Here is a 25,859-nt window from a genome sequence, read left to right as displayed (position 1 = left end):
CACTATCGTACACAGAAACTTACAAGAACTGGAAGCATAAGTGCTCGGGATATAAAACAAATGAAGAGTGCAGAGATGCTCACATTAGGCATTACATAGTTGCTCAAGCGATAATGTTAAAATTTGGCACATTATGAAAGGAAATTATCAATTGTGTGGAATTCAGGTCACAGAATTTTAATTCAGGGTCACGTGTGTCTGGAAGAAGAAGCGAAGATTGCTAACATAAAAATATTGTCCCGCACTGATTAAGAATGCAGTAAAACAGATATTGAAGCCTTGCAAATTGCAATATTTAGAGCATCTCCAGCGGACAAATAGCTAATATAAATCCATGTCTTACGTGAAGTTGTTGAAATTTCACGGGGTTTCTCCAAAAGTGTTATTCACTAATTATATTTATGCATCAGTGTAGTGTATAACAAATCAATTGTAGTTTAGGAAGTCGCCACTTTTTTTTTACTTCTGAGAGTAGTAAACTTGATGCTTCAGTTTTCCTAAACATTTCGCATTTCTACAAATTTAGTAAATAAATTGATGGCCTTAATCAAACACCTACTCCTTGTTCACCGGAAATCTAAACTCTATTTTAAGTGCAACAACCCTCCAACGAAATCTGTACAATCAATTCAGGTAAAGTAACCGAGATGATCTCCTCGTTCCATTGCATTTAACCATTTAGATAGGAAATTATTTGAGGGCGCTTTGCCGTGTACCTGCCTTGTGCATCTCTTCGTCTTCGTCAGACTTCCGCGCTGCTGCCCTTCGTGGCCTCCGTGATCGGGCACGAGCGCACTCATTCTGATCTCGGAGTTCATGTTTCGAGGTTTTCTAAATCTCTAAAGAGATTCTCTTCCTCTGCAATGGATAGCGCGCGCACATGCTTCGTCTTTTGGAGAGTCCTGATTGCTTATGAATAGGGCATTTTTGGTGTGTTAATATAATGATGGGCACAATTGCTCAATGCGCTTCATATTCTAAACTGAGCGAGCTTCCTCATCGCCTGTACCACGAGCTCCTGGGAGGGCGCTTCTCCGGGTGGTCCTGTGACTGTGCGGCAGGTTGTGCGCCAACTTTTTTTAATGCATCAGCATTCCTAGGGTACTTCACGCGCTTTCCGTGGGGCCAACTATGTCTCTACGTTTGGATCTAACCGTTTTTCAGCATACCTGTACCTGCGTCGCTGGTTACTGCCTTGTCGAATGGGCAGAGCATCGGGCTGCTTTGCTGAGGGAACCGGATTCGAAACTAAACGTCGGACCAAACTGGGTCACTGATTATTGTGGCTTTCCGTACTCACGTGCCGCTCTTCGACGAGCCTCATTCACACCGACTTGGGTCGCCGTAGATTCCGGAACTGTGTGGGTACCGCTGTTCGAAAAACTCTCTGACGCCGACTTGTAGCACTGGGTATGTGCCAGTAAATGTATGCCGCTCTTCAATGAACGCCAACTAGGGTAGCCAGGTTATGTGCCATCGGGAATTACCGCTCTACAATGACGATCCTTAACAATGAAGATCCTTTAATTTTCTCCCATGCCGAAGGCATCGAGCCCACGTCGCAAGGGTTCCTCGAGAAAAGCAACCTTATACGCATTCGCAGGCTGCGCCACAAATGCACTGGGTGTGTGTCACTTTTCAATGAATGTCTTCAACGCCAACACTTTAATGACTTGCGTCGGGAGTGCACTGCGCATGCGCCGCTCTTCAATTAACCGCTCGCCAACTCAGGTCACCGAGTACGCGCCGCCGGGAGCGCGGCAAGCGAAGGAACAATTCTCAGCGTTCGCACGCACTCGCACCCCACTCATTTCGGGGACGATAGACGCGCATGTTTCGTGGCCGCGACGCTAGATGGCGCCGAGTGTTCTTAGGGAAGGGCGAAGGGGGAGTCCCGCTGCATAGTTCTCATATATCGATATACAGCGCTGTTTCACATACCGCATATCGAGTATAATCATGTGTGTCACGTCGCGTAACAGATTTTGTCGATCCAGATGTCGGAGAGGGGGCAGATGGGAAGAGAACTAGGTGGGCTGTCCGGTAGAAAAGGGGAGCGAGCGTGTAGTCGATGAGATTACTTATGTTCCTCCTTTCCCAGCGGCAGAGACAGGGGGAACGTATCGTTAAACGTAAATAAGGCTTTATTTGTAATGCTGCGCAACACCAGATCGGTTCTGCGCGGACGTGCATTTCTGTCGCGTTCCCACGGACTTTAGAGGGAAATCTTCTGCGTCACTCGGCTAACTCTTCCTCTATCCGAAACTGGCGGATCCTTTGGGCAAAAGCGGCGTCCCTGCGCCTCGGGCAGCCCGGGTACGTTGCCCTGTGAGCTCCGTGACAGTTGGCGCAGCGCATTTCCTTGAATGTGCAATCCTGCGAGTGGCGAATTAAAGAAAGAAAGAAAAAAAAGACACGTTGCAGATATGCATGTACTAAAAGAGGTGCTACGGAATCTTCCCTTGAATGTGGAACGAACAAGGAAAGCCCATGAAATCAACCACTCTGATTTATGTACTTACCTGACGTGAAGCTTCGTGCTATAGGCAATCAATCAATCAATCAATCAATCAATCAATCAATCAATCAATCAATCAATCAATCAATCAATCAATCAATCAATCAATCAATCAATCAATCAAAATTTTATTATAGTGCCCTGTAGCAGCCGCGGAGTACCAGTACCGCTGTACTTAGACATACGAGTATTACGCGATACAATGTGTGCAGAGAAGACAAATGTGTTAGATAAAACAGTGTGAGATAAAGAAACAAATGGGGAAACATATAACGAGAAGGTGAGCTTAAAAGGGAGTTAATCTTGCAACATGACTGTCTACGCACACAGAAAACATAGTAAAGAACTCTGCAATACGTCAATACAAACAGAATACTTATTACATGTTTTTTTTTTTTTTAGTCGACCCATAGGACAGTTTGTAATACAACTAGGCCGAGTGGAAAACGCGGAATGTTGCCTGGTATTTCTGCAGTCGCGGAAAATTGCGCACGATCAAGAAGTTGTGGGAAATGTATAATGTCCTCGACCACCTTATTTATAGATGCGCAAAAGGTTTGATATAATACGCCTGGAGTTTATTCGTGTGGGGTGAGGTATATGTGAGAGGATTGGATTATGGTCACCAGGAGGGCAAAAGCGGGGCTCGAAAATAGATATTAATATATTTTGGACGCGTTCAATCAGGTCATAACTGGACTTGCACGTTCCACCCCAAACTGCAAAGGCATACTCTAGTACTGGAAGGGACGCAGTACAATTGAATAACACAATTTCAGAAAGGCAACAGGGGAGGAAGTCGTACGGTATGGACAAACAATTCCAAGAGCGCGAATGGACGTTGTTTCATACGTCTAAAATCGAAGTGTCGAAGATCTTGGTGTGTCGAAGTACACACTAAGATCTTTCAGTTCATCGAACTTGGGTAGTGGAGTACCCGAAGGGAGTATGGAAATTGTTCATATTGTGTTTTCCGCGCAGAACCTATTACCATAGTTCTTGAAGCGTTTAAGAGTAGCTTGTTGTCTCTGCACCAGTTTGAGAGCGATTTTTCTTTTTTGAGGTCAATGCAGACGTGAACAGTATTGACACTCTTACGTAGCTTTAAGTCGTCGGCATATAGTAGGAGTGAAGAGTGTTGAGCGCTCCACAAAATGCTATTTATTAGGTTTTACGAGGTGCGTGAAATCAAAGCCGTTATCAGCAGAACTCCGCTACGGAGCTAGTTAAAATCACGATAACGTTGAAAACATACAGCAGTAACCTTATAAGCCTGAAGTATGACAATTTGCGGTTACCACAACCAAGCAACAAATTAAAGACAGCTGTCCCTGTTTCCTTGTGTGTTATAGGGAATATAAGTGGAAGACATTCTGGGAGAGGCTAACAGTTGTAATTAAGCACTGTTTGAAAAACAAAAACGAACGGCCAAAAATGTTGTTCATTCGAAAACAAGGAAACCTTAAGTGCGTGTACGTACGGTTTTGTTTGTCTATTTGCATGTTTTACACACGCACACGCACACGCACACATTATATATATATATATATATATATATATATCCAGTGCGGATCCGACGCACTGTAGGAATCGATGTAAGCGAAGCTTTCTGTGCTGTTCATTATGTGACGATAAACCCGCCGTGGTTGCTCAGTGGCTATGGTGTTAGGCTGCTGAGCACGAGGTCGCGGGATCGAATCCCGGCCACTGCGGCCGCATTTCGATGGGGGCGAAATGCGAAAACACCCGTGTACTTAGATTTAGGTGCACGTTAAAGAACCCCAGGTGGTCAAAATTTCCGGAGTCCCCCACTACGGCGTGCCTCATAATCAGAAAGTGGTTTTGGCACGTAAAACCCCACATATTATTATTATTATTATGTGACGATAATTGGCGATATTCACGGCGAATGTCTAATTTCTTCCTCGTTTAGTCCAACACGAGAGCGGTGAGTTGGTGTTAAACGTTACATTGCGTGTGCTGCTGGCTATTGTCTGTGCAGTATACAGAACACAGAGGAGGAGGAGGCGTTTGCTTGAGGCGTTTTTCTGCGCCACACTTCATAACCTCTGAGAGGGTTGGGCCTATTCACTGCCTCACATGGCACATCGCATAGTGGCAGGAGCATGAAACTTTAATTCACTTACAGGACTGTATACGTCAAAACCACAATCGGATCATCAGGCGGGCCATAGTGCCGGACTCCGGATTAATTTTGACCCCGTATTGTTCGTTGACGTGTCCCTGAACCTAACTGCACGAGCGTTATTATTTCGTCATCGTCATCGACATCAGCCTGGTTACGCCCACTGCAGGTCAAAGGCCTCTCCCATACTTCTCCAACCACCCCGGTCATGTACTAATTGTGGCCATGCCGTCCCTGCAAACTTCTTAATCTCATCCGCCCACCTAACTTTCTGCCGCCCCCTGCTACGCTTCCCTTCCCTTGGAATCCAGTCCGTAACCCTTAATGACCATCGGTTATTATTTCACCCCGGTGGAAATGCGGCTGCCACGGTCGAGATCGAGCCCACGACCTCAAGCAATGCCATAGCGGCAAAGCTACCGCGGTGGGCGCAGAAGTGTCGATGTGACCCTCCGTGGTTGCTCAGTGGCTATGGTGTTGGGCTGCTGAGCACGAGGTCGCGGGATTGAGTCCCGGCCACGGCGGCCGCATTTCGATGGAGGCGTAATGCGAAAACACCCGTGTACTTACATTTAGGTGCACGTTAAAGAGCCCCAGGTGGTCGAAATTTCCGGAGTCCTCCACTACGGCGTGCCTCATAATCAGAACGTGGTTTTGGCACGTGAAACCCCATAATTTTTTTTTAAGTGTCGATGTGACGTGTGACCGCCTCCGCAATGTCGCCTAGACCTTACGGTGCACTTTAATGCGGCGCTGCTTTTACACGCGTCCCACCTGGTGTTTTATGCGAAGCATACTAGCCGCACAACCACGCTCTTCCTTGCTGCGCAGCGCGCGGCCGCTTAGCTACCATATGACGTCATAACTGCTGCAAAGCGGACGCTTAAGCTTCGCCTTCAAGAGTGGAACGCGACAGCGTTCCCGTTGACGGGCGAAGGGGTGTAAGACAATGGGCTACGGCGCAGCGACTATATTTTTCAGAAATAGCCGAAACGTGCCGTACCGTACCTTGAGCTTAAATTTATCCCGTTTGCCCGCAACCACTGTCGTGTCTATAGTAGCAGCGTTTCCTTGCCATTTCGCCGTCTCCCTATCCACAGCCGTTACTATGGGAACTGCGAGTGAAGAGTGGCAAGGCTGTCGTTATTCCCTCATTTCGTGGCTGCATTGGTTCCACCCATTCTCCACCTCCTCTCCCCCTCCTCTGTACCATACTATCTAGCTTCCCTTTGGACTTGCACGTTAGTAGAAAGGCAAGTGCTGCAATTTCTGCAATGCTCTTGCAGGGTGTCAATTACAGTTGTCAAGAGGTTTATGTGGAGACACCCACAAAGCTCCAGATGGTATTATGCATATTCGACGTGGCACAAAGGTCCAAACGAGCCTCTCGGGTTGCCTTTCCTCTCTGCCGCACCCCTGTCATGTATACACATGCTCTAAACCATCCCCTGACGGTGTACCAGACAGTAGCGGCAGCACGCAGCAGCAATAAGCAACAAGCAGCAAGTAGCAGTGGGAATAAGAATGGGCTGGCGTGCGTTTGGCAGGCATTCTCAGATCATGAACAGCAGGTTGCCATTATCCCTCAAAAGAAAAGTTTATAATAGCTGTGTCTTACCAGTACTCACCTACGGGGCAGAAACCTGGAAGCTTACGAAAAGGGTTCTACTCAAATTGAGGACGCCGCAACGAGCTATGGAAAGAAGAATGATAGGTGTAACGTTAAGGGATAAGAAAAGAGCAGATTGGGTGAGGGAACAAACGCGAGTTAATGACATCTTAGTTGAAATCAAGAAAAAGAAATGGGCATGGGCAGGACATGTAATGAGGAGGGAAGATAACCGATGGTCATTAAGGGTTACGGACTGGATTCCAAGGGAAGGGAAGCGTAGCAGGGGACGGCAGAAAGTTAGGTGGGCGGATGACATTAAGAAATTTGCAGGGACGGCATGGCCACAATTAGTACATGACCGGGGTTGTTGGAGAAATATGGGAGAGGCCTTTGCCCTGCAGTGGGCGTAACCAGGTTGATGATGATGATGACGATGAGCAGTGGGAAAGTCGAAGGAAGAGGCAAAGTTTCGCTTTAAAATTGTCGATTATAACAATGGAAATGGTGGTGAACGACATTTCGTGTTTGAGTGGGCGCATATATGCTTCACTTGAAGATATTTCATATCTCATTGCTCACAAATAAACGCGGCCTACCCTACGTGACACATGACGCCTACCTGCCTAGCTCTCTTCCATTTTTTTTGCCTTCTTTGTTTCCCCTACATTGCTTTGGCACCATTGTGTGCGCTCATTTACACGTTTACTAGAGGTTCAGTTGTATATATATTTTTTATTTGTTTGATACCTGCTTCATCATTGCAGGCATTACAGCAGGGGGATACATAAAAATAAGCATCATATTTGAGACCAATAAAGAACTAATTACACAAATCGCCGTAGTATACATCATTATAGACAATGAATACAATCGTAGGCGGAAGTTCATTCCACTCTCTTATACATCTTACAAAAAATGAATAGCGCAAGACGTCACCTTTAAAGGAAAATTCATTCACTTTGAGACTGTGGTCCCTTCTTTGGGACATGTAGGACGGCGCTTGGATGTACTTCTCCTTATCGATTCCAGTTTTGTAATGGTAGATATTATGGAAAAATTTCCACCTGAGGTTTCGTCTACGATCTTTCAAATCTTCCGATTTTAGTTTACTTTTGCTTTCTCTCATACTAAGTTGACGATCCCAATTACCTAAAACGAATCGCACTGCCCTATTCTGTAGTTTTTCAAATGTATCGGCCAGCTCTTTGGTATACGGATAGTTCGACAACGTGGTGTTGTGGTCCCACGTCTTTGGATGAAGACGTGGGATCGTTCTCCACCTGCGGCCAGTTCTTTCATCGACTTTCGTTGCGATTAATTTATAATTTATTTAATTCAATTAGTAAGTAAAAGTAATTTTCCCTATGTGGTCCTTGGTGTCCTTGTTGGTTTATTATAATATATATATGAGGTGTGTGTGTGTGTGTGTGAGCTTGTTTGTGTGTTTTCCCTCTCTTCCCTTTGTCCTGCCCGCGGCGCTGCGCACATGTAAGCGCGGCTACAACGTCGCGGACTCACCGTGATGCGGTGCGGACCAGCGCAGTGGCGACAGCGGACGTCTGCGCGGCACACCTTGTAGCAGTGGCCGTAGCGCATGCAGTGGAAGCACTGCAGCGCCGGCTCCAGGTACTCCTCGACGGGGTACGAGAACTGGCCGATGTTCACGCGGGTGGGCAGGGACACGTCCTCCTTGAACGTGAGCACGACCACGCCCCGCGGGCCGCGCTCCACGCCGCCGTCGTCGGTCTTCTTGAGGCCGTACTGACGCCGCACGCAGATCACCCCGAGGGGTCTGAGCTTCTCGAAGATCTGCTGGTCCGTGTAGCGGTAGGGCACCGCCCGTATCTTGCCTTCGTTCTTGAGCAGCACCGCCGGTATGCTGGCCTCGACGCTGAGTCCCCCCAGAGTCTTGATGTCCAGCAGCTTGATGGCCGCGTCCGCGGTGGCCACGCGGACCGTGAGCAGGCCGCGCCGGCTCAGGCGCTGGTGGACCACGTCCCGGCTGAGTATGGTGACCAGTTCGCGGGCGATCTGGTTCGGGTTGATGTCCCAGAAGGTGCGGTCGCCTTCGACGATGCGGAACACGACGGGTAGGCTGAACCGCCGCGCGCCGTTCCGCTGTTCGGTCGAGGCCTCGTTTCCCAAGTCGACCTTGAGCGAAGAAGAGCTGCACTTGTGGAGCCTCTTGCGATGGGCGGTGCAGCGGCTGCAGCCTACTTCGGCGCTCCGGGGGTCAGGTTTCGAAGGGGCCTTTGCCGCTACGGCGTCGAGTTCCGAGTTGGCGCTTGCTAGGAACGCGAGGAACGCCTGCTCCGACGCTTCTGTTTGCTCGGCCGGCGGTTTCTTGGAGGTGAAGTAATTGAGGAGCTTCGGGCGCTCAGGCGTGTGCGATGTCATCTCCTCACAGTTGCCGTTTCGTTCGTTGAAGCAGAAATTGGCTGGGATTTAGAAAACCCCTTCGTTGTAACAGTTCTGGAAGTATTTTCTTGAGCGTTCTGTATGACGTCACAGGAAGTCTAGGTCTCTGTGCGCTACGCGCACTCACAGTTTTTTTTTTTTCTTGAGAAAGCGAAAGCTATTGCCTCCTGTCGTCGTTTAAAAGAACCTTGCTGGAGCTCAGCTGCGTTGCAGTAGGTTTGGACAGCAACCAAAAGTACGTACTGAGGAAAAAGAAAGTGTTTGTTCTTGATTTTCTTATGTATATCTTGTTTTCCTTTTATCTTTCTTTACCTTACCACGAGGTGGGGGATTTTAGCTTCCAGGAATTGTTAGTAAGCCGTGATGTACGTCGGCGCAGAGAGAGTTACGTCCGCCAAAGCTTCAATCCGTCACGGTGGTCCGATTCAAGGTTCCAACAACGCTCACGCTACGATCGTTGCTGCAAGATGTGACGTAGCTCTTTCGTTTACATTCGTGAAGAGCCACGTTTACTGCAGTTTTTGTTTAACATCATCACTGAGCGTATGGTCTCAGGTGGCTCTGGGTACCTCGAACCAAATTAACTTGCGCACAGAACAGACGGAGCGAGAAATGATAATGAAACAGACGGAACGAGAAATGATAATGAAAGAAATTTCTGTTGCTTGCTTTAGGTGAATAGGACATTAAGGAAGAATACTGAGCTACAGCTGTGCTACTAACTTGCACTGCTACGACGGCAAAGTGGTCATTCTTGCTGTGAGCGAAAGCATGGCCTCAGAGATTTCCAGGCATGGCATCCGAGATATCGGAGCGCGCGCGTCGTTCAAGCTCTGAGGCCATAGCAAAAGAATAAATGACAGGTGGCGATGCATGCCGCTCTGAAGTTCTCGCAGCAATCTGATGTGACGTCATGGACTGCTATTTTCTTGTTCCCCTCTGTGGCGTATTGTAGCAAGGCGGGCACTTTTCCGGCTTACTACCCTTTCTTCTCTCCTTCTATTCTCCCTCTGACAGTGTTGACTCGGGTGTGTTTGATAGTCTATCGTCAAAAAAGAGACATCCACTTTATTATAAGATCACCGAAGGCTCAATGGATGTTTTCATAACTTCATGCGCTAAGATGACGCGAATAGGTTCATATAAAAACAAAATTTCTAACGTCACGCTGATGGGGGGGGGGGGAGTGCGTGAGGTTAAGCGCGAAATTATATAAGAAGTTTAGCCTTTGCTTCGTCAAGTAAGAGTGTTTCACACATTAAGATTAAATAGAAATGTGAAATTGAATTCTGAGGAAATAAATTTTCACTGCTTCGAAATGCTTTGTTGTTGCTCGTTATAGTCCATTTATTAGGCGTCTTATTAAATGTCCCTATCAACCTTTCCTTCATCGAGTGCTGCTGTGCGTACGAAATGCCACCTATTCATCGGTCCAGTGACTGGCTTTGACACCACTGCAGTGAAATCACCTTTCTAGACTTGCTCCCGTTATAGATAAGGAAATAAGCGAAGGTTTGAGTCAGTCAATCAATCAATTCAATCAGTACTAAAGTACAACAAGTGCTGCGCGTCAGCGCTAATGATCGTTACAAAACCGTGAGTTCTAATCCCGAATATGCGGTAACCGCTCTCGCGCAGAACCAGGGTCAGTCGATCTGCTCGTGTAGATGCGAAGACTTCTGGAACGCCATCGCAAATGATGAGTCTGTTCATTGTGCTCAGCTGCGCAGCTGTGCGCTCCTTTCAAACGCCGCTTTGTGCTTTCCGGGTACACCTGCATATCTTGCACCCGGTTCGTTCAACGTGCCAAGCACTGATGATCACTTCGAATGTATGCTGGTAGCACCAGAGAAGGACACCTCCGAAACAATGAGCTCACGTACAAGTGAAAACGTTTCCGCGAACGGCGCAAGCATAGAATATGACTCGGAGAACTCCAGTTTTTCGGTAAAGCTGCAGGGCCGCCAGGAGGATGAGGACAGGGCTGGCGAAGTGAGCGACCTGTCTGAAAATGACAGTCGAGACGTCAGCGACGCGACTGCGTCGTGTCGTCGCCACTGCTACGTCCCTGACGAGTGCGGGACGTGGACTGCGCCTGCCTCGAAACCACATCGAGAATTTCGATACTGGCCGCAAGCCGACCATCCGTCGCATCCTGATGAAAACTGTCCCGACGAGCCCGGAGCTTGGCAGGAAGAAGAATTACCTCTTCTGGGCTCTAGATGTTCCCTCGGGAAGAGTGACTACAAAAGACACTCTAAACGAACCGCAAATCGAGAGCCAGCTACATCTGCGTCCGACTCAAGCTGCACTGACGTAGACACCAGAGACGCCTTTGAGAAATCGGACTACGGAAGGAGCAGTGGCTGCAAGAAAGATTGCAGGCAGACAGACGAAAATACTGAACGGAAACTGGCGATGACGGCTTCTGCCGCAGAGAGCAGTGACGATGAAGACACGAGGGATGCATTCGAAAGCACCAGCTGCAACGGCGAGACAAGAGCTTCGAGAGAAGACGAGGACTCGAACGCGTCGGACGAAGACTTCAACATCGCGTTCATACGCGAGCCCCGAAAGAAGTACAGGTCCTACATTGGGATCCCGCTGATCTTCAAGAAATTGGACAACACGCCGCCTTCCTTCTCGGAGGTTTGCCTGTGTTGCGCTGAGCAGCACATTGCTGCAGCGACCCAGGAGGCGCCGCTGAGCCTAGAAGTCACCAGGAAAGGCTTCCTGAGGGTCACTGTGGAGACTACGACGGCAGCTAGTATTCTGCAGGTATCGATTTGTAAAGAACGGCAGAGAACTGCGCTGCGCGGTTCGCAAGATCTTTAACTACCTGCGGCCGAGTTTTAGACTTGCATGGTGCGCGAGCTGGAGCGCTGCAAGCGAAGCATAGCCATGCGGTGAGAGTAACGGCAATTTTGTCGTCAAACGTACTGCTAAGCTTGAAGCATTCGCAGCGTCAGGGAAAACTAAAAAAAAAAGGGGGGGTGGAGCGCTAACGCAGGATCTCTTGTTCGCTGCAGAGGAGAAAGACGCGCGAGCGCCGAAAAGCACTCGTTAAGTTACGAACGCCACGAGACCGCAATTATCGCAAGCCTATAATTGAATAAAACGTCCGCTTTCCTTATATCGTTCGACAGAGTCATACCAGACTGGTCTTCCAGAAGCAAAAATATGCTACGTTTCTCGTTAAAGTGCGGCCTGTTTGTCTCCCACCAATGTTTCGTTTGGCGCTCGTTGGTTTTGAATGGCCGTGTCCATGTCCCCGTACAACAAGGGTCATCTATCCTGCCTGCGTTTCCTTTCTTTGACACTGTACGCCGGGTACATCTATAGGTCGCCAATCGCATGCGCGTTATTAGCTTGGCATGTCAGTCTTGACAGGAAACTGATACGCTGTATTATCAAGAAAGGGAAACGAAAATCGATTTTGAGAGAATATACCTCATTAGTTTACCATAATTTGTTGCTTCTTTTCCTTTCACGTGCTGGTAATGGTGACGGAAACGACCTCTTTCGGAGCGCAGGACCTGGACAACCTGGGTGAACTGCCCGTGGAGGTGGTCTTGCCCCGAGGCTACTCGGACAACGTGGCCAAGATCGCCAACGTTCCGCTCGCCTACACCGACTCGCAGATCCGCAAGTTCTTCGCGCCCGCAGGCGTGGTGGCCGCCAAGCGACAGGTCGCTTACCGGACCCAGCCGGACGGTTCCGTCAGGACCATTCCGCGGGACAGCGTCCTCCTCACCTTCAGGCCGGAGCGGGAGATCCCCGTGCGGATCCGGCCCGGCGTCGACCACGCCGAGGCGCTGGACTATCGGTACTTTCCCGTCCGGTTGCACGTGACCGCGCCGACGCAGTGCTACAACTGCTTCCGCTACGGTCACATGGCCAAGCACTGCCGCAGGCGCGTGCGCTGCAAGGTGTGCGCGGGCAACCACTCGTACAAGGAGTGCGTGTCCCGGGGCGAGCAGCGGTGCGGCAACTGCGACGGCCCCCACGCGGCCACGTTCGGCCGGTGCCCCGTGCGGCTGACCGCGGTGCGCGACAAGCGATTCGCGCTCAGGTTCGACCGCAGACCGCGAGATGGGAACTGCTACTGAGCGAAACGAAACAATAGGAAGTTTTATTTTTATGCGTTGCATTTTGCAATCACTCAGTTCAGCCCTTGGGCGCGGCCGGGCAGCCACCATTGACCATTAGCGCAACCACGTAACGTGACGTCACGACAGCCGGAGGAAAAGCTGGGCCCAACTCGCGCAATGTGCAACGCATTCTTGGCTTAACCAAGCTAAGCCTGGCCATTTTTTTTTTTTGGAAATAGAGGACCTAAAGTTGGGCGGACGCTACGGGTGTGGACGTATAAGATAGTGTAAAAAAATAATACAAAAGAACCCATAGTTTGTGCTCTGCTGTGCGCTGATACGACAACGTCGTCGTCTCTCCTAGCGCTGACTTGCTTTGAGACAATTAACCCCCATCGTGATCCGCTCAGAGTCTCAAAACAACATTGGCGCTTCGAGAGATGCCAGAGGAGAAGACTTTAGAATAATTATGATGCGCCCAGGTTTGGCAGTCCAGCGTCTTTTCCATACTACATCCATCGGTATGGCGCCGCAGTGGTCCTCAAATACATAACGTACCGCTTCGTGCTTTCCAGCAGAAGGCACTATCCACCGAGTCACAGACGAGGCTTCCATTGGGGTCCCAAGTACACGCGGATCGATCCGTAAGGTGCTGAAGCACGCAAACGAGCATTGTCGCTTGATGTCGTGTATCTCTGTTTTATGACATCGTCTGTCCAGTCGCACGTATGACGTAATTGCATCTAACCCAAAGCTTTGCCACTTAAATCGCATAGTGACGTGCAGAGAAAGCAGCAGGAGAAAAATTGTAGAGGGGCAAGAGCGTGATCGTGCCCTAATAGAGATGGGTATCCGTTAGCGAGGAATGTAATAGTGCCCCAAGTGTACTTAGGAAAGTCAAACTAGATTCGCTAGAATACACGGGACTGGTTCTGACTGCTCGCAGGGTTTTGACTACCGCACCGAGTTCGACCTCTCACTCCTTGCGTACCCTGTCAATAAACACCTTGACAGTTTATATGTCTTACACTCTTCATTTTGTATTTGCAAATAAAATTAAAGCATAAGTGCTCCCTCTGGAACGCGCGTGTAGAACAATTCGCCATTTTAAACTACAAGATGGCTTCTGCCAGAATGTTTGTGGGCAAACGAGAGAGAGGAGAACGACTGCGAAACTGACCGGCGCAGAAAGTCCGGTATGCTGCACTAATCAGGGGAACGGTGTAGAACGACGTACAAGAAGAACAGAGAAAGCACATGCTCACAGCTAGTCGCGATAACATAAGTTACTGGTGGAGCTCTTTGTGCACTTGTGTTGTCCTTAAGAAGCGGAGCATTTCCTTCTCGTCCTCGGCGGTGACTGCTTACGATACAAGCCATTGCGAAAAAAAGAAGAAAGAAACGTTTGTTCCGGAAATGGCACGTCATCGGAACGAGTGATCATCTATTGTGCAGAGGGCCATGACACAACGTGTTGGACTGCGTACTCGCTAGCAATACAAACTGAACAGTTGCAAGTTTCGCATTTATTGTGCATGCGAGAAAAAGAACTAGAACCAACAAGTAAGGAGCGCTCTGCGGGTTGACAGCGACCCTATTATAATGAACCCGCGTATAGCAATTTTTGTTTACATGGAACCCGTGATAGTTACTTCGCAATGCTCGTACAAAATTAACCCATTAAAAGGAACTCTACATTGCACATATCGCTTACGTTGCACATAATCGCTTACTGCGGCTTTGCTTTTTTTGTTATTTTTTATCCCCGTGTACCAGCTTACTTCGAGAGCTTGTAGTAGATCTACACATGATAGGACGCCATCGCATGACCCAATAGATAGGTGGTGTCACGTTGCAGCGTTACCTTGGACGCGCTATTGTTGGAATCGTGGGGTCACCATGGGGTGTTTCAGCACCTGCCCCACGCAGGTTTGGTCTATCGTGTGTCAGGAAGTGCCAAGCGTACATGAAAGTTCGTTATACCCGGGTTCGACTATATCGAGTTACTTGTATATGAACTATTTCTTCAGTGCGCGAACCGTTTCATCATAACCGGGTCGGACTGTTTAGCAAGTTTTATTTCCAAGAAAAGCTTTCATTGAAAAGCAGTAACGCTTTCTTTTTTTTTTTGGTCAAACCCAGCTCCCATGCCGACCATTCCATATCATGGAATTCTTGTGGTGTCACAGTGCCCTGCAATGAATTTTCCGCTTATTGTGACGCCAGATTAATTGCTACGCCAAATTTACTTTAAGGTGCTGCGACTGGGGGTCCGAAGATGTGGAATTCAGTTTGCTCGTGTAGGAGACAGGGAAGGTGAGGCTGGGCCGGACATTGAGGACGTTTTAGAAGCACGTTTATGTCTACGTATATACAAGAAAATTCAAAGTAATACAGGAAAAGGTTATGATAAAGTTGTAGCAGCCCATGATTCCCGCCGCCCGTTCCTCCGTTTATGCCCTGCGTGGTTATTGTATCACTTCCCGCAATCCGGCGTCAGGAGGCCGATGACATCAGGTCCCGCCAATCCGGAGCTCGGTTGCCCTTTCCCTCCGAAGGGAGCTTTGTCGGAAACGCGCGCATATCACTGGGCACAAACGGGGGAGCGAACGCTGACTCCGATGGTACGCTGACTCCGTCTCCAGCGTGGTAATGCCAATTTGGGAGGCTGACAGGTGATGACCGTATCATAGCACTGACCACGTCTCCGGCGCAGACATGCCAACACAGCATCCGCTGTGCTCCCGTTCCATCTTCAATGCCTTGCACTGCAAAAGGCTACAGCGGGGTGGGGCGTGTCCACAAACCTCCGCCTTCAATATGCAACCGTTGCGTGCAGTTCAAATTTCATTTTGGATGTTAACGCAGACGCCACGTCTTCCAATTTTGGTGCCTACGGCGTACGCCAAATGCAGTTGTCCTCAGCGAGCCGCAGTACGCTTAGCAAGTGCACTCGTGGTGGCACCTCGCGGCGGCCGCGGTATCTACACTGCGTAGCCTACCGCAGCTACCAATAGCAGCCGCGCATGGCAATCAGCTTTATTATGAAATAAAGCATCCAGAAGATAGCGAGGAGCAGGCTTCTCTTGGGAAAGAGAGCGTTTGAGACAAAGGTGACTTCGAGCTCCACGCACCTCATAGGATAGCAAAACTTGGCTGAGACGCTCACAGCAGCGTATGCTACCTGCAGCTACAGGTTATCTCACCAAGCCCGAGGGGTCGTTCAGGGCCGCTTTAAAATTAAAGAAAAAATCAAAAATGCGTTTTAAAGTTATATGCTATCATAGTTATTAGCCACAGATACTATCCATATTATCCATTCTAGTCGTATGCGTGCTTGAAAGAGCTTGTGAACGTGAGGCATTCGACAGCGCAAACGATTCAACGATAACGCGTAGCTTAGCTCAACAACAAGAACCATATAATAATCAACTATGAGCTTCATTAAATAAGCCTTGAGGGATGGTAGAAAAGCCCAAGTGACCTGCCACGGAGGCTTAGCGGCTATGGTGTTGCGCTCCTAGACGCGAGGTCGAGGCATCGAATCCCGGTCGCGGCGGCCGCAAATGCAAAAAACGCCTGCGTCCCGTGGTGATCCCCTGGTGGCCGAAATTAATCCGAAGTCCCCCACTGTAGTGTGCCTCATAATGAAATCGCGGTTCTGGCACGTAAAATCACGGAATTCAATTCTAAGCCCAAGTGCTGCTAGTATTTCCCCCGGCCCTCTAATAATTGCAGCGTCAAGATCTCCGCAACACTTCTTCTCACCGACCACCTGCAGGGATGCATAGCCTCCAAGATCTGGTGTCACTGCCGGAGTCCACGATCACGTAAGCAAATCAGAACATATAATTAGAAAGAAGGGCTGCCTCACTGTCCAGCTCCGATTACTCACCACGTGACACTGACTGAATTGAGGTTTCACGGCAGGATTAGTGGCTCACAAGTGGCAAGCCCTCGTTCCTCCTGCTACACGCATTGAACGTTCGTCATTGGTTCGCTGACACGAACGCTAACGTTCGCCTCACTGCACGAAATTGCTGATACACCGTTCTCAGCATGCAGCTGTGCGATTGAGAATGCACTGATCTCTGAAGCTTCAATCGTGAACAGCGATTCAGCTCTGACCACTCTGTTACACTGGGCTTTTCCTCTCTGAATCTTGTCGTTAGAAGCATACGTGCTCGGCCCGGCAAATTATTCAAGAATCTCGCTCATCGACTTGGGTTAACGTGCCACGCTAGAACGCAGTCGAGAAAGGCCGAGCCTGCATTCCTACGCGCAGAATGCGCTATAATGCGTCTCTCGTCTAGTTGCTATGGGTGGCTAGTGCGGCCGTCATCGAATTGCAGCTGCCCAGCAGCTGGCTCTTTGGACGGCTCCGCGACGAGCAGCTGGCTGATCGCAGAGCGCTCGTCAGTTTGACATTTGGCCGACACTGTCTGCACAGCTGATGCCTGCCGCTAACTGCGCGGCAGAGTCTGCGCCCCCTTTTCACGGCTCCAGCACGTCCGTAAACGCAGGTACATCTGCGACACATCGGGTCACTGGAGCGATTGGGCGACAGTAGCAACGCTGGTGGTGGACATAAGCGTTTCGTGCTTTAGTACACTACGTGAAGTTCATCGGCTTGAGAGACTGTTTATAGTGTCCCTGTGCATCCTCCTGCGCGAACTCAGTGTTCACTCTCTCCCTCTTTTCCTATTTCTATTCCCCTTTCCCCCACTCCCAGTGTATCGTAGCAAACCGGATGCTCCTCTGGTTGACCTTCCGTCCTTTCCTGTCCTTGCTCTTTCTCTCTCTCTCTCTCTTGCCGATGACGACTATTCATCCGCAGCATGTGGAAGTACGCAGAAGTTGTTAGCACGGTTTGATAGCCCATCAAAGCACTCATGCGAAGGATCTTGAGGACGCAGTTAGCCTGTCTAAGGCCTTGCGTATTGAAAATTGTCGGGAAAAGCGGGGAACAAGCACGAATGAAGTCACGACAGAAAATTAAAAAAAAAGAGAAGCCGGAGTCATATAGTTCTTCCATCGGCCTTGGAGCCGCCGAAGCGGGCTCCGCGCTTCAGCCTCTCAAGCGTTTGGCTAATCGTGACGGTAGCCATGCTCTTGTGATGAGTGGTATGCGGAACATTTCGAACAGCCAACTTCGGTTTGGATTCGGTGCAGCTTTCGTGGAATAGTCTAGCAAAATTTATCTTCTCAGACCGTGCGACTTCAAAGAGAACGGTGACGCGCAGAGGCATGCGCTCCAACAGCGCGACCTGATGACCGCGGTGAGCGGATAATGAACAATAAATTATATTTATCCTGTTCAGTTCCTGCTTTTGCTGCATCGAATTGAATTAGATAAGGTGTGCGCGGGTATTTAGACGTGAGTATGTCTGCGCCCGTACAAAGTGCACTCGGAGTACTCAAAATCAGAAGCAAATTGTACGGCTCATACGAATAATTCATCCGCAGCATGTGGATGAATTATCCTTGTGCATTAAGGAAATGCATTATGGAAAACAGTTGACGAGAATAAAATGCATTTTATGCCAGCTTTGCAGTTTGTGCTTCTCAAAGCATTTCTTACACACACGTTTCTACCGGAATCGTTACTGGCTGATTTCAATCCTACATTTACTACCTCCGGTAACGAAGTCAATTCTAAAGTTCATTAATTTAATTTAGGTTTTATAATCTTAAAGTTCAGAATTAGTGAATATTATACGTATTAGCCAAATGTCACTTACACCCACTGAGATCATACGGTCTTACACCTAAGAACTACGACCGAACTTTTTTTAGTTCACCCCATGCAGTTCTCGTTGTACACATACTCATGCCGCAGACAATCTTATTTCCTCAAGAAAATTAAAGCGGGCTGGTGCCTGCCATTAAATGGGCCACGACACGGTTTTGCTACTAATACCAGCGTATATATCATTGTAACTGAGGGTAGGGGGATCAGTCGTGGTGAATTTTCTGCTTCACTGTTAAGTCGAAGGCGCGGGATCAAATGCCGACCGCCGAGGCTGCATTTCGATGGGGGCGTAATAGATGAACACCCGTGTACAGTGCATTGGGCGCAGGTTAAGGAATCCCGAGTGGTCAAAATTAATCCGCAGTCCCCCAGTACGGCATTCCGCATAATCGTATCGTTGTTTGACACGCAAAAAAACAGAATTTAATTTCTTTTCTTTCTTTTTTAGAGTAGAGAGGCCGCACAATAATATTCGGCTTTCGGCACAAATTTTACCTCGAAATTTCGTTTTGAAATGGCTGCGCCTGCAAGTCCCTGCCACGGACAGCGACCACCATTTCGACATGGTTTGTGTGACGTCAAGAAGTGCGGCGAACCACCTGTGTCGTCTGCTCCGAAATATTGCGCCGTACCGAGAAGGTTGCACACCTACCGCTGAGGGAGCGCCCAAGCAGAAACCAAACTCAGCAATGAGGAGCGGGCTGGACGTACAGCTTTCTCGCGGTAATGCATGGAGCACAACAAAGAAGAGTTAGTCCTGTTAGACCGTTTAGAGCGAAAGCTCGAGGTACAACTCCCAAGGTCAATCTCTGCGCGCGTTTGACTTTCAGCCGCCGGCTCGCACGTGTGAAGGTGTGACGTCGCGTCATGTGATCCGCTGCGGAAAGATGTCGCAGCTGCGCTCACTCGCATCCCCATTGGCGCAGCCAAATGGGAATGAGTGGGTGCTGTTGATGAATACTTGTGTTTCCTTAGGGGGCACGTGTCAATAGATCGACTACTTTCACCCACAAAGGTCTTGCCACAGGTCAAGGGCATATGGTGCACGATTACGGTACGACGCGGCACAACCAAACTGACTGTTCAGTTTGCGCTTGATTTCTTTCTAGTATGATACCTTATCAGATGGCCCAGTTGACGATTCTCGGAAAGAACGACGTCTCCCTGCTCCCCATGCAAGGATTTCCCTGTTGCATTGAGCCCGCTATTCTTTCACCCTCCAGACAACGCGCCCGCAGAAGTTATCTCGAGACAACAAAACCCCGCGTACAGCACGATCATCGACCAAGCAGAACGCACTTCATTTCTTGAATCATCAGGACTACTAGAGGGCTGTATACGTTAGAACCAGAATACGTAGAAGTTCAGAATACAAGTTTTCTGCCGCACGAAATGAGCTCAAGCTTTGCCAGCGTGCTTTGGGAAGTGCACAGTGGAGCCTGTGAGGCAAAGTTCAGGCTCGAAAATTTTATGGTCATGGCCCCCTTAATTTGGAAAACGCAGCCTTTCTAGATGGCACCGCGTTGTGCATTATTCGTATTCTTCTCGATTTTAATTATTTGAAGTATGATTTACCCATACTATTGTCTCTTACGATGTACCTTAATAGCAGTAATTTGCTATAGACTTGAGTAACTGCGGATGTCTTGGTGCATGTAGGGAAAGACGTATCTTGTACCGCAAGATTCACGGTACTTCTGATGGTGTATCGAACAAACAGGCACGGATACACGTCTTGCCGCAAGTATCATTATACAGATACAAGATGCCCAAATAGTATCTTAAGGCGGTATCTAAGATGCATGTAACTTCACTACTGCATAGCTCTGTTTGTGAGCGTGCGCATTAGTGTGCCACTCTGAGTCGAGCAGACCGTAAACGTTCAGCTAAAATTTTCTGTTAACATTTTATGGCGCCTTGTCCAACTACAACGCGCCTGAAATGTTATTCCGTGACGAGAGTGTTCTGGTCACATAAAGTAATTTCAGAGAAGCACTGTTAACAATTGTGTGGCTACAGCGACGCTTTACGACAACAGTTAAACAGATTATGGTTGCTCCCTGCAATAACAACTCGGTGCACTTTCTGGAGACTGCACCAGAAGAAAGGAAATAGAAAGGCAAATTTGTACAACTGCACAAAAAGGCACTGCCTTGCTATTTAAGGCCTGAGCTGGTTGCGTCAGAACAAGAACAAAAAATAGAAAATGTTTGCAACAGGATGAGACATTTGTCTACTGCAACAAAAATACGGAGATAATTCTGAATATCAAAATGAAATGCAAATGCACTCAGCCAGTGAGACCCGTACCTAGGTCACGTCCACTTTACAGAAGCGCTGGGATTTAAAGCTCATCAAAGCATCAACCGGTCAGCAGTCGAGATAACAGAGAAGGTTAAGGTATTGGCGGAAAAAAAGCAAGCACGAGATGGATGTCACCAGATCCGTTACAGGCATAAATAAGTGGCCAAGGTGGATATACAGGTTTGAAGGAACAGTAAAATAATTAACAATCTGTAGTAAAATTCTGGATTGATAAGTGTGTGTATGTTACCTGATAAGTTTAGGCAGGTCAAGTGACTATTTCTAACTGCCCCGTTTCAAAAGATACATCAATATAGCGTCATCATGTTCATCATCTCCGATAAACGTCTCTGGTAGCCTGATACACCTTTCTGGGACTGCGAATGCAGCCGCGGGTTCGAATCCCGAGACTGCGGCAGCCCCCATACGATCTGGAGGGGGAAGGAGAGTGGTGCAGTTCCACTGTATATGTTTTGGCCAACAATCACGTCTACGTTGTCGTCGGTTATAGAGCTTACCAATGGGGGCCTTGGAAGTAATGCATATATCTGTACCCCTACCAGGCTTCTGGACAGGACAAGAAAGGTTTTTTCATGCTGAGTAGGCCTCTATTCATCAATCCAGGGTCTGGCAAGAATATGTGCTTTCAAAAAATCAAGTATTGCGCACGAAGAAATGCAGAAAGCGATGCGTCATATAAAGGCTATGGCTTGTGGGTGTGGTGTGGGAAAAGAAGGAGCAGCCACCCGCTCAACTCCAAAACATTACTGCGATTGCCGTTCTACAGGACCTTCACGCACTTTTCGGTATGTCCGCTGTGGGGATGCGCGACTCTCGCGCGTCCCCTGATGTTTTTACCGCATAGCGCGTCTCCTGCAATCCGGCTTCGCCGCGTGGCCTGCGTGATGCCCGCGGTGGTCGATGTGGTTGAAGCGCAGTGCGGGAGAGGGCGCGAGTGTTGCGCTGCTAACGCCGCCGACAGGCGGGGTTACTTGGGCGCCGGGAGACAAGGCGCTTCCTCTTTCCCGGCGGGTCGGCGCACGACGTGGACGTCTCGCGCGCGCGCGGCGACCCATGCTTCTGCGAGACCGCCTCGCGTGGCCGCTTAAGAACGCGCCACCGTTGGCGTGACCGTACACGCAAACGACCAGGCGTTGGGATCCAGCATGGGGCGAGCATATTCGCTCGCGAGGTCGCGGTGAGCCGGACTTCTAGATTTGTCGCGTGCCCATCGGCATGTTTTGTGGATAGCAACTCGGCTAGCAGGCATTGATCTATGAAAGGTGCAATAAATGCCCTTGTGATTGTTTGCACTACTGTGTTGTCGTTCGTTTAATTGTCCCATGAGTACAAGGAGGAGAACCCCACACCGCCTACATCTAACTTCGTTTACGCAAGCATTGCCGCCCCACAGGTGCCCCTATGATAAAGTGAGAATGGACAACTTGAGCTGTTGGTTATGTGCAAGCGATGCATGTGACACTAGGCATGCAGATTTTCTCGGCCAATCCTCCAGAATCCTCCAGCCGCCGGGTAGGTGCTCGGATAGAAATGAAAACGCATGGAACAAAATGAATTCTGCAACATTAGATTTAAGAAATCGGCTACGGGGAAAATAAAACAAGGTCGGTATCAAAGGCAGCCGAGTGTGGAGAAAGAAGGAAATTTAACAGAATGGCACCAGAGTGCGGCAGGAGAAATAGGCGCTTAGTGTTCCTGTACATGCTCCCTCCCTACGGGAGCATATACAGGAACACTATGGGCGCTGAACTACAGAGAAATGCCTTGTCTTGTCTTGTATTGTATCCTTAACAGTAGCGCATACCCACTATGGGGGATTGGCCAAGAAGCAGGCGGTTTTCCGTATGCTTAGAAGTAAAGCGAAACTAGATTTGAATAGTGTGGCGTGGGACTATAGAACTGTAATTTAGAAGTGTAACGAAAATGTTGTTAAGAATTTTGATAAAATGGGAAATGAAGTTGTAGGCAACAGAAAATTGAAAAAAAGTCGGTTGACAGAAGTGAAGGATTGGGCAATACGGCGTGTCAATGCATTTCTTCAATGCTAATCGCATTAACCCGGATGTTCGTAGGTAATTATGGGCTATGGCTGATTTTTTTCCTTATAGAAGTGCAACCACGGAGTCTGATAAAACGAGAGAAAATTGGTAAATTACATTTGCTGAAGGAATAAACTATTAAAGATAACTGTAAGATGGCGTAGTTCCTGCCACCTTTCCGCTGAGTTACGCGCCTGTCATCTCTGCTCTGCCCATTGGAAGTGAATTAGTGATGCCTGCTCTCCGGTTTCTCTCGTGAAGTGTGGCCCTATGCGACTACAGCGTTCGCGAGCAAGCCCAGGGGCTCAGTGCTCATTCTTGCCAAAAATGTAAGTAGTTTTCGTAAATTGACAACAACGTAGCTAGCTGCGCGAGTTTAATTTTGAATTTTTACTCGAACCCCCTGCTGTCGTTTTGTTTCAGATCGTTTTTTCCCTTGGCAGGGCACTCTCTCCGCAAGAATCGAAGCCGCAGGCATAAAGCCTGCGCGTACGGTACGGAGGGGAAACCTATTGCTCCATTGTTTATTCACTGCTTTGGTAATCTTTCCTTTGCTGTGCCGCCATCATAGGCGTAATATTTCACGCTTTGAGCTTGCAGACGGCGAGGAAAGCGTTTCCTTCCATTGATATGCAGAGCAGGAGATCCTTCTCGTGAATGCAAGCTTTCATTTATAAGATACCGGACTCCAACGAAAGGGCCAGGCGCACTGCACATTTTCCCTGCCTTTCGGTCGATCATGTCCCTCTGTCGTGAACGTTCCGGGAAGAGCTTTGGTCAAGAGTCAGATTTTTCCGGAGACGAGGCGGGCGGACACGCCGACGGCGAGAATGCATCGGGCCAGGCCAGTGGGTCCCGAGATTGGGACTTTGACCAGGAAGACGGCTCCGGGCACCTCTCGGACGCGGAGTGGCGCACAGATTCCGGCAAATCGTCCTCGGACTCAGACTCGGACTCAGATTCAGACTCGGACTCTTCCTGCGCGCGACGGTCGCCCCCGCAGTCTGGCCCGGAGTCCAACTCGAAAACTCGGGTCAGCCCGTCTCCGGCGCAGACTCCCGTCGCGCGGAATCCACTGGTACCGCCCAGAACCACGTACAGGGGACTCGGACGTCGCTGGTTGCCGGCCGCTGAGGCGTTCCGCGGGAAGGCGAGGAACAGGTATCGCGGCCGCGGAGGTCGCGGCTGGTACGGCCTGTCGTGCACCTACGACGAAAACTTCAAGGTCGAGGGCATCGAGCTGTACTTCAAGACCGTCGGCTCGGCGCCCTCCTTCCTCCAGCTGGAGATCGAGAGGGTCACCATCGACCTGACGGCGGCTGCCAAGGAGCCCATACTGTTCCAGCGGGTCACCTACAATGGCAGCCTGGTCGTTGTCGTCCGGTCGGCTGAGGCGGCTGCCAGGCTGCTGCGTGTGCGGTACATCGCCGGCCACAAGGTGCGCTGAGAAAGAGCTAATGAGTGAGCTAAGATGGTACAAACCCGTCGAAACTTCTGTAGCGGGAAGCCCGGTAACGAGGAGTAGGCGGAAAGGACGGTGTTATCGTTCCAAAAGGACTTCTTCTTGGGCAAGTTGGTGCTTAGATTGCCTAGGTGTACTTTGTGGCGCAAAATACATTTCTTCACTGTCTTCACTGTCTTCTTTCTTCGTGCTTCACTGTCTTCGTTTCTTCTGTCCCTTTTCAAGAAATGTATTTTGCGCCACAAAGTATACCTAGGAAAGCTGCTATCGTTGTGTGCGTCGCTGCCAACGTCATCCTCGTTATTGTCGATATAGTATAAACGTGGACGAAATGAAAATGACTATGTGGCAGCATGATGTCGGGCATTTAACCTCAAACAAAGTGACCTCCCCCCTTTCTTCAAGGTATACATCTGAGCGTTGGTTCTTGGAAAACAGTCGCTTCAAGGTTGGGAGATCTTTCATGTTTCGGCTTCCTATTTCATAAGAGCCTTTCCTTTATATCTTTTAAGATAAGGTTTTCTTTGGCCACTTCACAAGGATTTAGCGTATCTCGGATCCGGCTACGTATGTAACCTATTAATAAAAGGGTCAGTTTCGTCATTTTAGAATGTCGCATGAAAACTCAACAAGCTGCCAAATGATAGATCACAATCGGGGCGAGAACGGGGGAGTAGCTATAGTAAGCTACGACTGACCTGTTACTACCAGCAAGCGCCAGCCAGCGTCTACGCGCAACAAATTTGAACATGTATTTTTTTATGGTTCTGTCGTGTGGTCACATGCAACAAGAAAGACGCGATATAGTTCGTGCATTCCACACAGCTACCAATACTGATAGAGGTGGTGTAAACGGATATAGGGCTGTAGAACGGAACTAGAACAACGACAAAAATGAAACCGCCTCTATGTTAATGACAATGGAAGAGAAGACAAAGATCTGCAAAGGAGTTGTGAGCCATTATAGAAAGGAAATCTCGTCTATTTGTTGTTATCCAATAGTAGACAAAGTGGCGTTATATTTGGTGGTATGGACGGCCAAATATGCATATTTGGCCAGGACACGAGACATTTCCTCAAAAATCGGGACGGTCTCGCTAAATACTAGAAGGCTGGCAACTCTATCTCCGAGGGGAAGGGCATATAGTTACTATATACGACCCTAGAGGAAAGGATAACACTCATGGATTGGAATGGGTAACCGCCAGAGTGCCGCCATGTTGCTACTCTGTGGATTCGCGCAGGCGCGGATGACGAGATGCGAATCAGAGGAGATGCACTATCAACGGGATCCCCAGCCTACCGAGCATGCTCCCTAGCCTCGTACCGTGGCACCACCTAGTTCGCGTGCCTGCAACTGCATCCCTTTTCCGCACCTGTAGATGTTACAACAAAATTTTTATAAATAGCTAGTGAATCTTTCAAAAAAATACAGGGAATGAACTTTGCGCCATCGTCCGTACGTATGCATGTACTCCGTGGAAATGCTTGATTTT

The 25,859-nt window shown here is 48.9% G+C and overlaps 2 protein-coding genes across 2 annotated transcripts in view; both read left to right on the top strand.

Moving 5' to 3' along the window:
• LOC139061057 (uncharacterized) overlaps positions 1-25,859 on the top strand; it is a 96,707-nt gene that overhangs the window by 60,386 nt on the left and 10,462 nt on the right. The window contains exons 2-3 of the mRNA XM_070540501.1: positions 23,163-23,230; positions 23,325-24,339. Of these exons, the coding sequence (XP_070396602.1) occupies positions 23,641-24,339 (699 nt within the window). The 5' untranslated portion in view covers positions 23,163-23,230; positions 23,325-23,640. The remainder of the gene's footprint in view (positions 1-23,162; positions 23,231-23,324; positions 24,340-25,859) is intronic.
• Positions 10,456-13,812, top strand: LOC139061056 (uncharacterized). Its single transcript, XM_070540500.1, has 2 exons — positions 10,456-11,472; positions 12,228-13,812. The coding sequence occupies exons 1-2, from the start codon at positions 10,528-10,530 to the stop codon at positions 12,801-12,803; spliced, it is 1,521 nt and encodes a 506-aa protein (XP_070396601.1). The 5' UTR covers positions 10,456-10,527; the 3' UTR covers positions 12,804-13,812.

The sequence above is a fragment of the Dermacentor albipictus genome, chromosome 6 (assembly GCF_038994185.2).
Source record: "Dermacentor albipictus isolate Rhodes 1998 colony chromosome 6, USDA_Dalb.pri_finalv2, whole genome shotgun sequence".
Classification (NCBI taxonomy): Eukaryota; Metazoa; Arthropoda; class Arachnida; order Ixodida; family Ixodidae; genus Dermacentor; species Dermacentor albipictus.
This window is presented reverse-complemented; position numbering and strand designations above follow the sequence as displayed.

What these genes read in the sequence shown, in the direction of transcription:
- LOC139061056 (XM_070540500.1), top strand. Translation starts at nt 10,528, where the DNA reads ATGCTGGTAGCACCAGAGAAGGACACCTCCGAAACAATGAGCTCACGT. An exon ending in CGGCAGCTAGTATTCTGCAG is followed by an intron (nt 11,473 to 12,227) that starts GTATCGATTTGT and finishes TTCGGAGCGCAG; the next exon opens with GACCTGGACAACCTGGGTGA.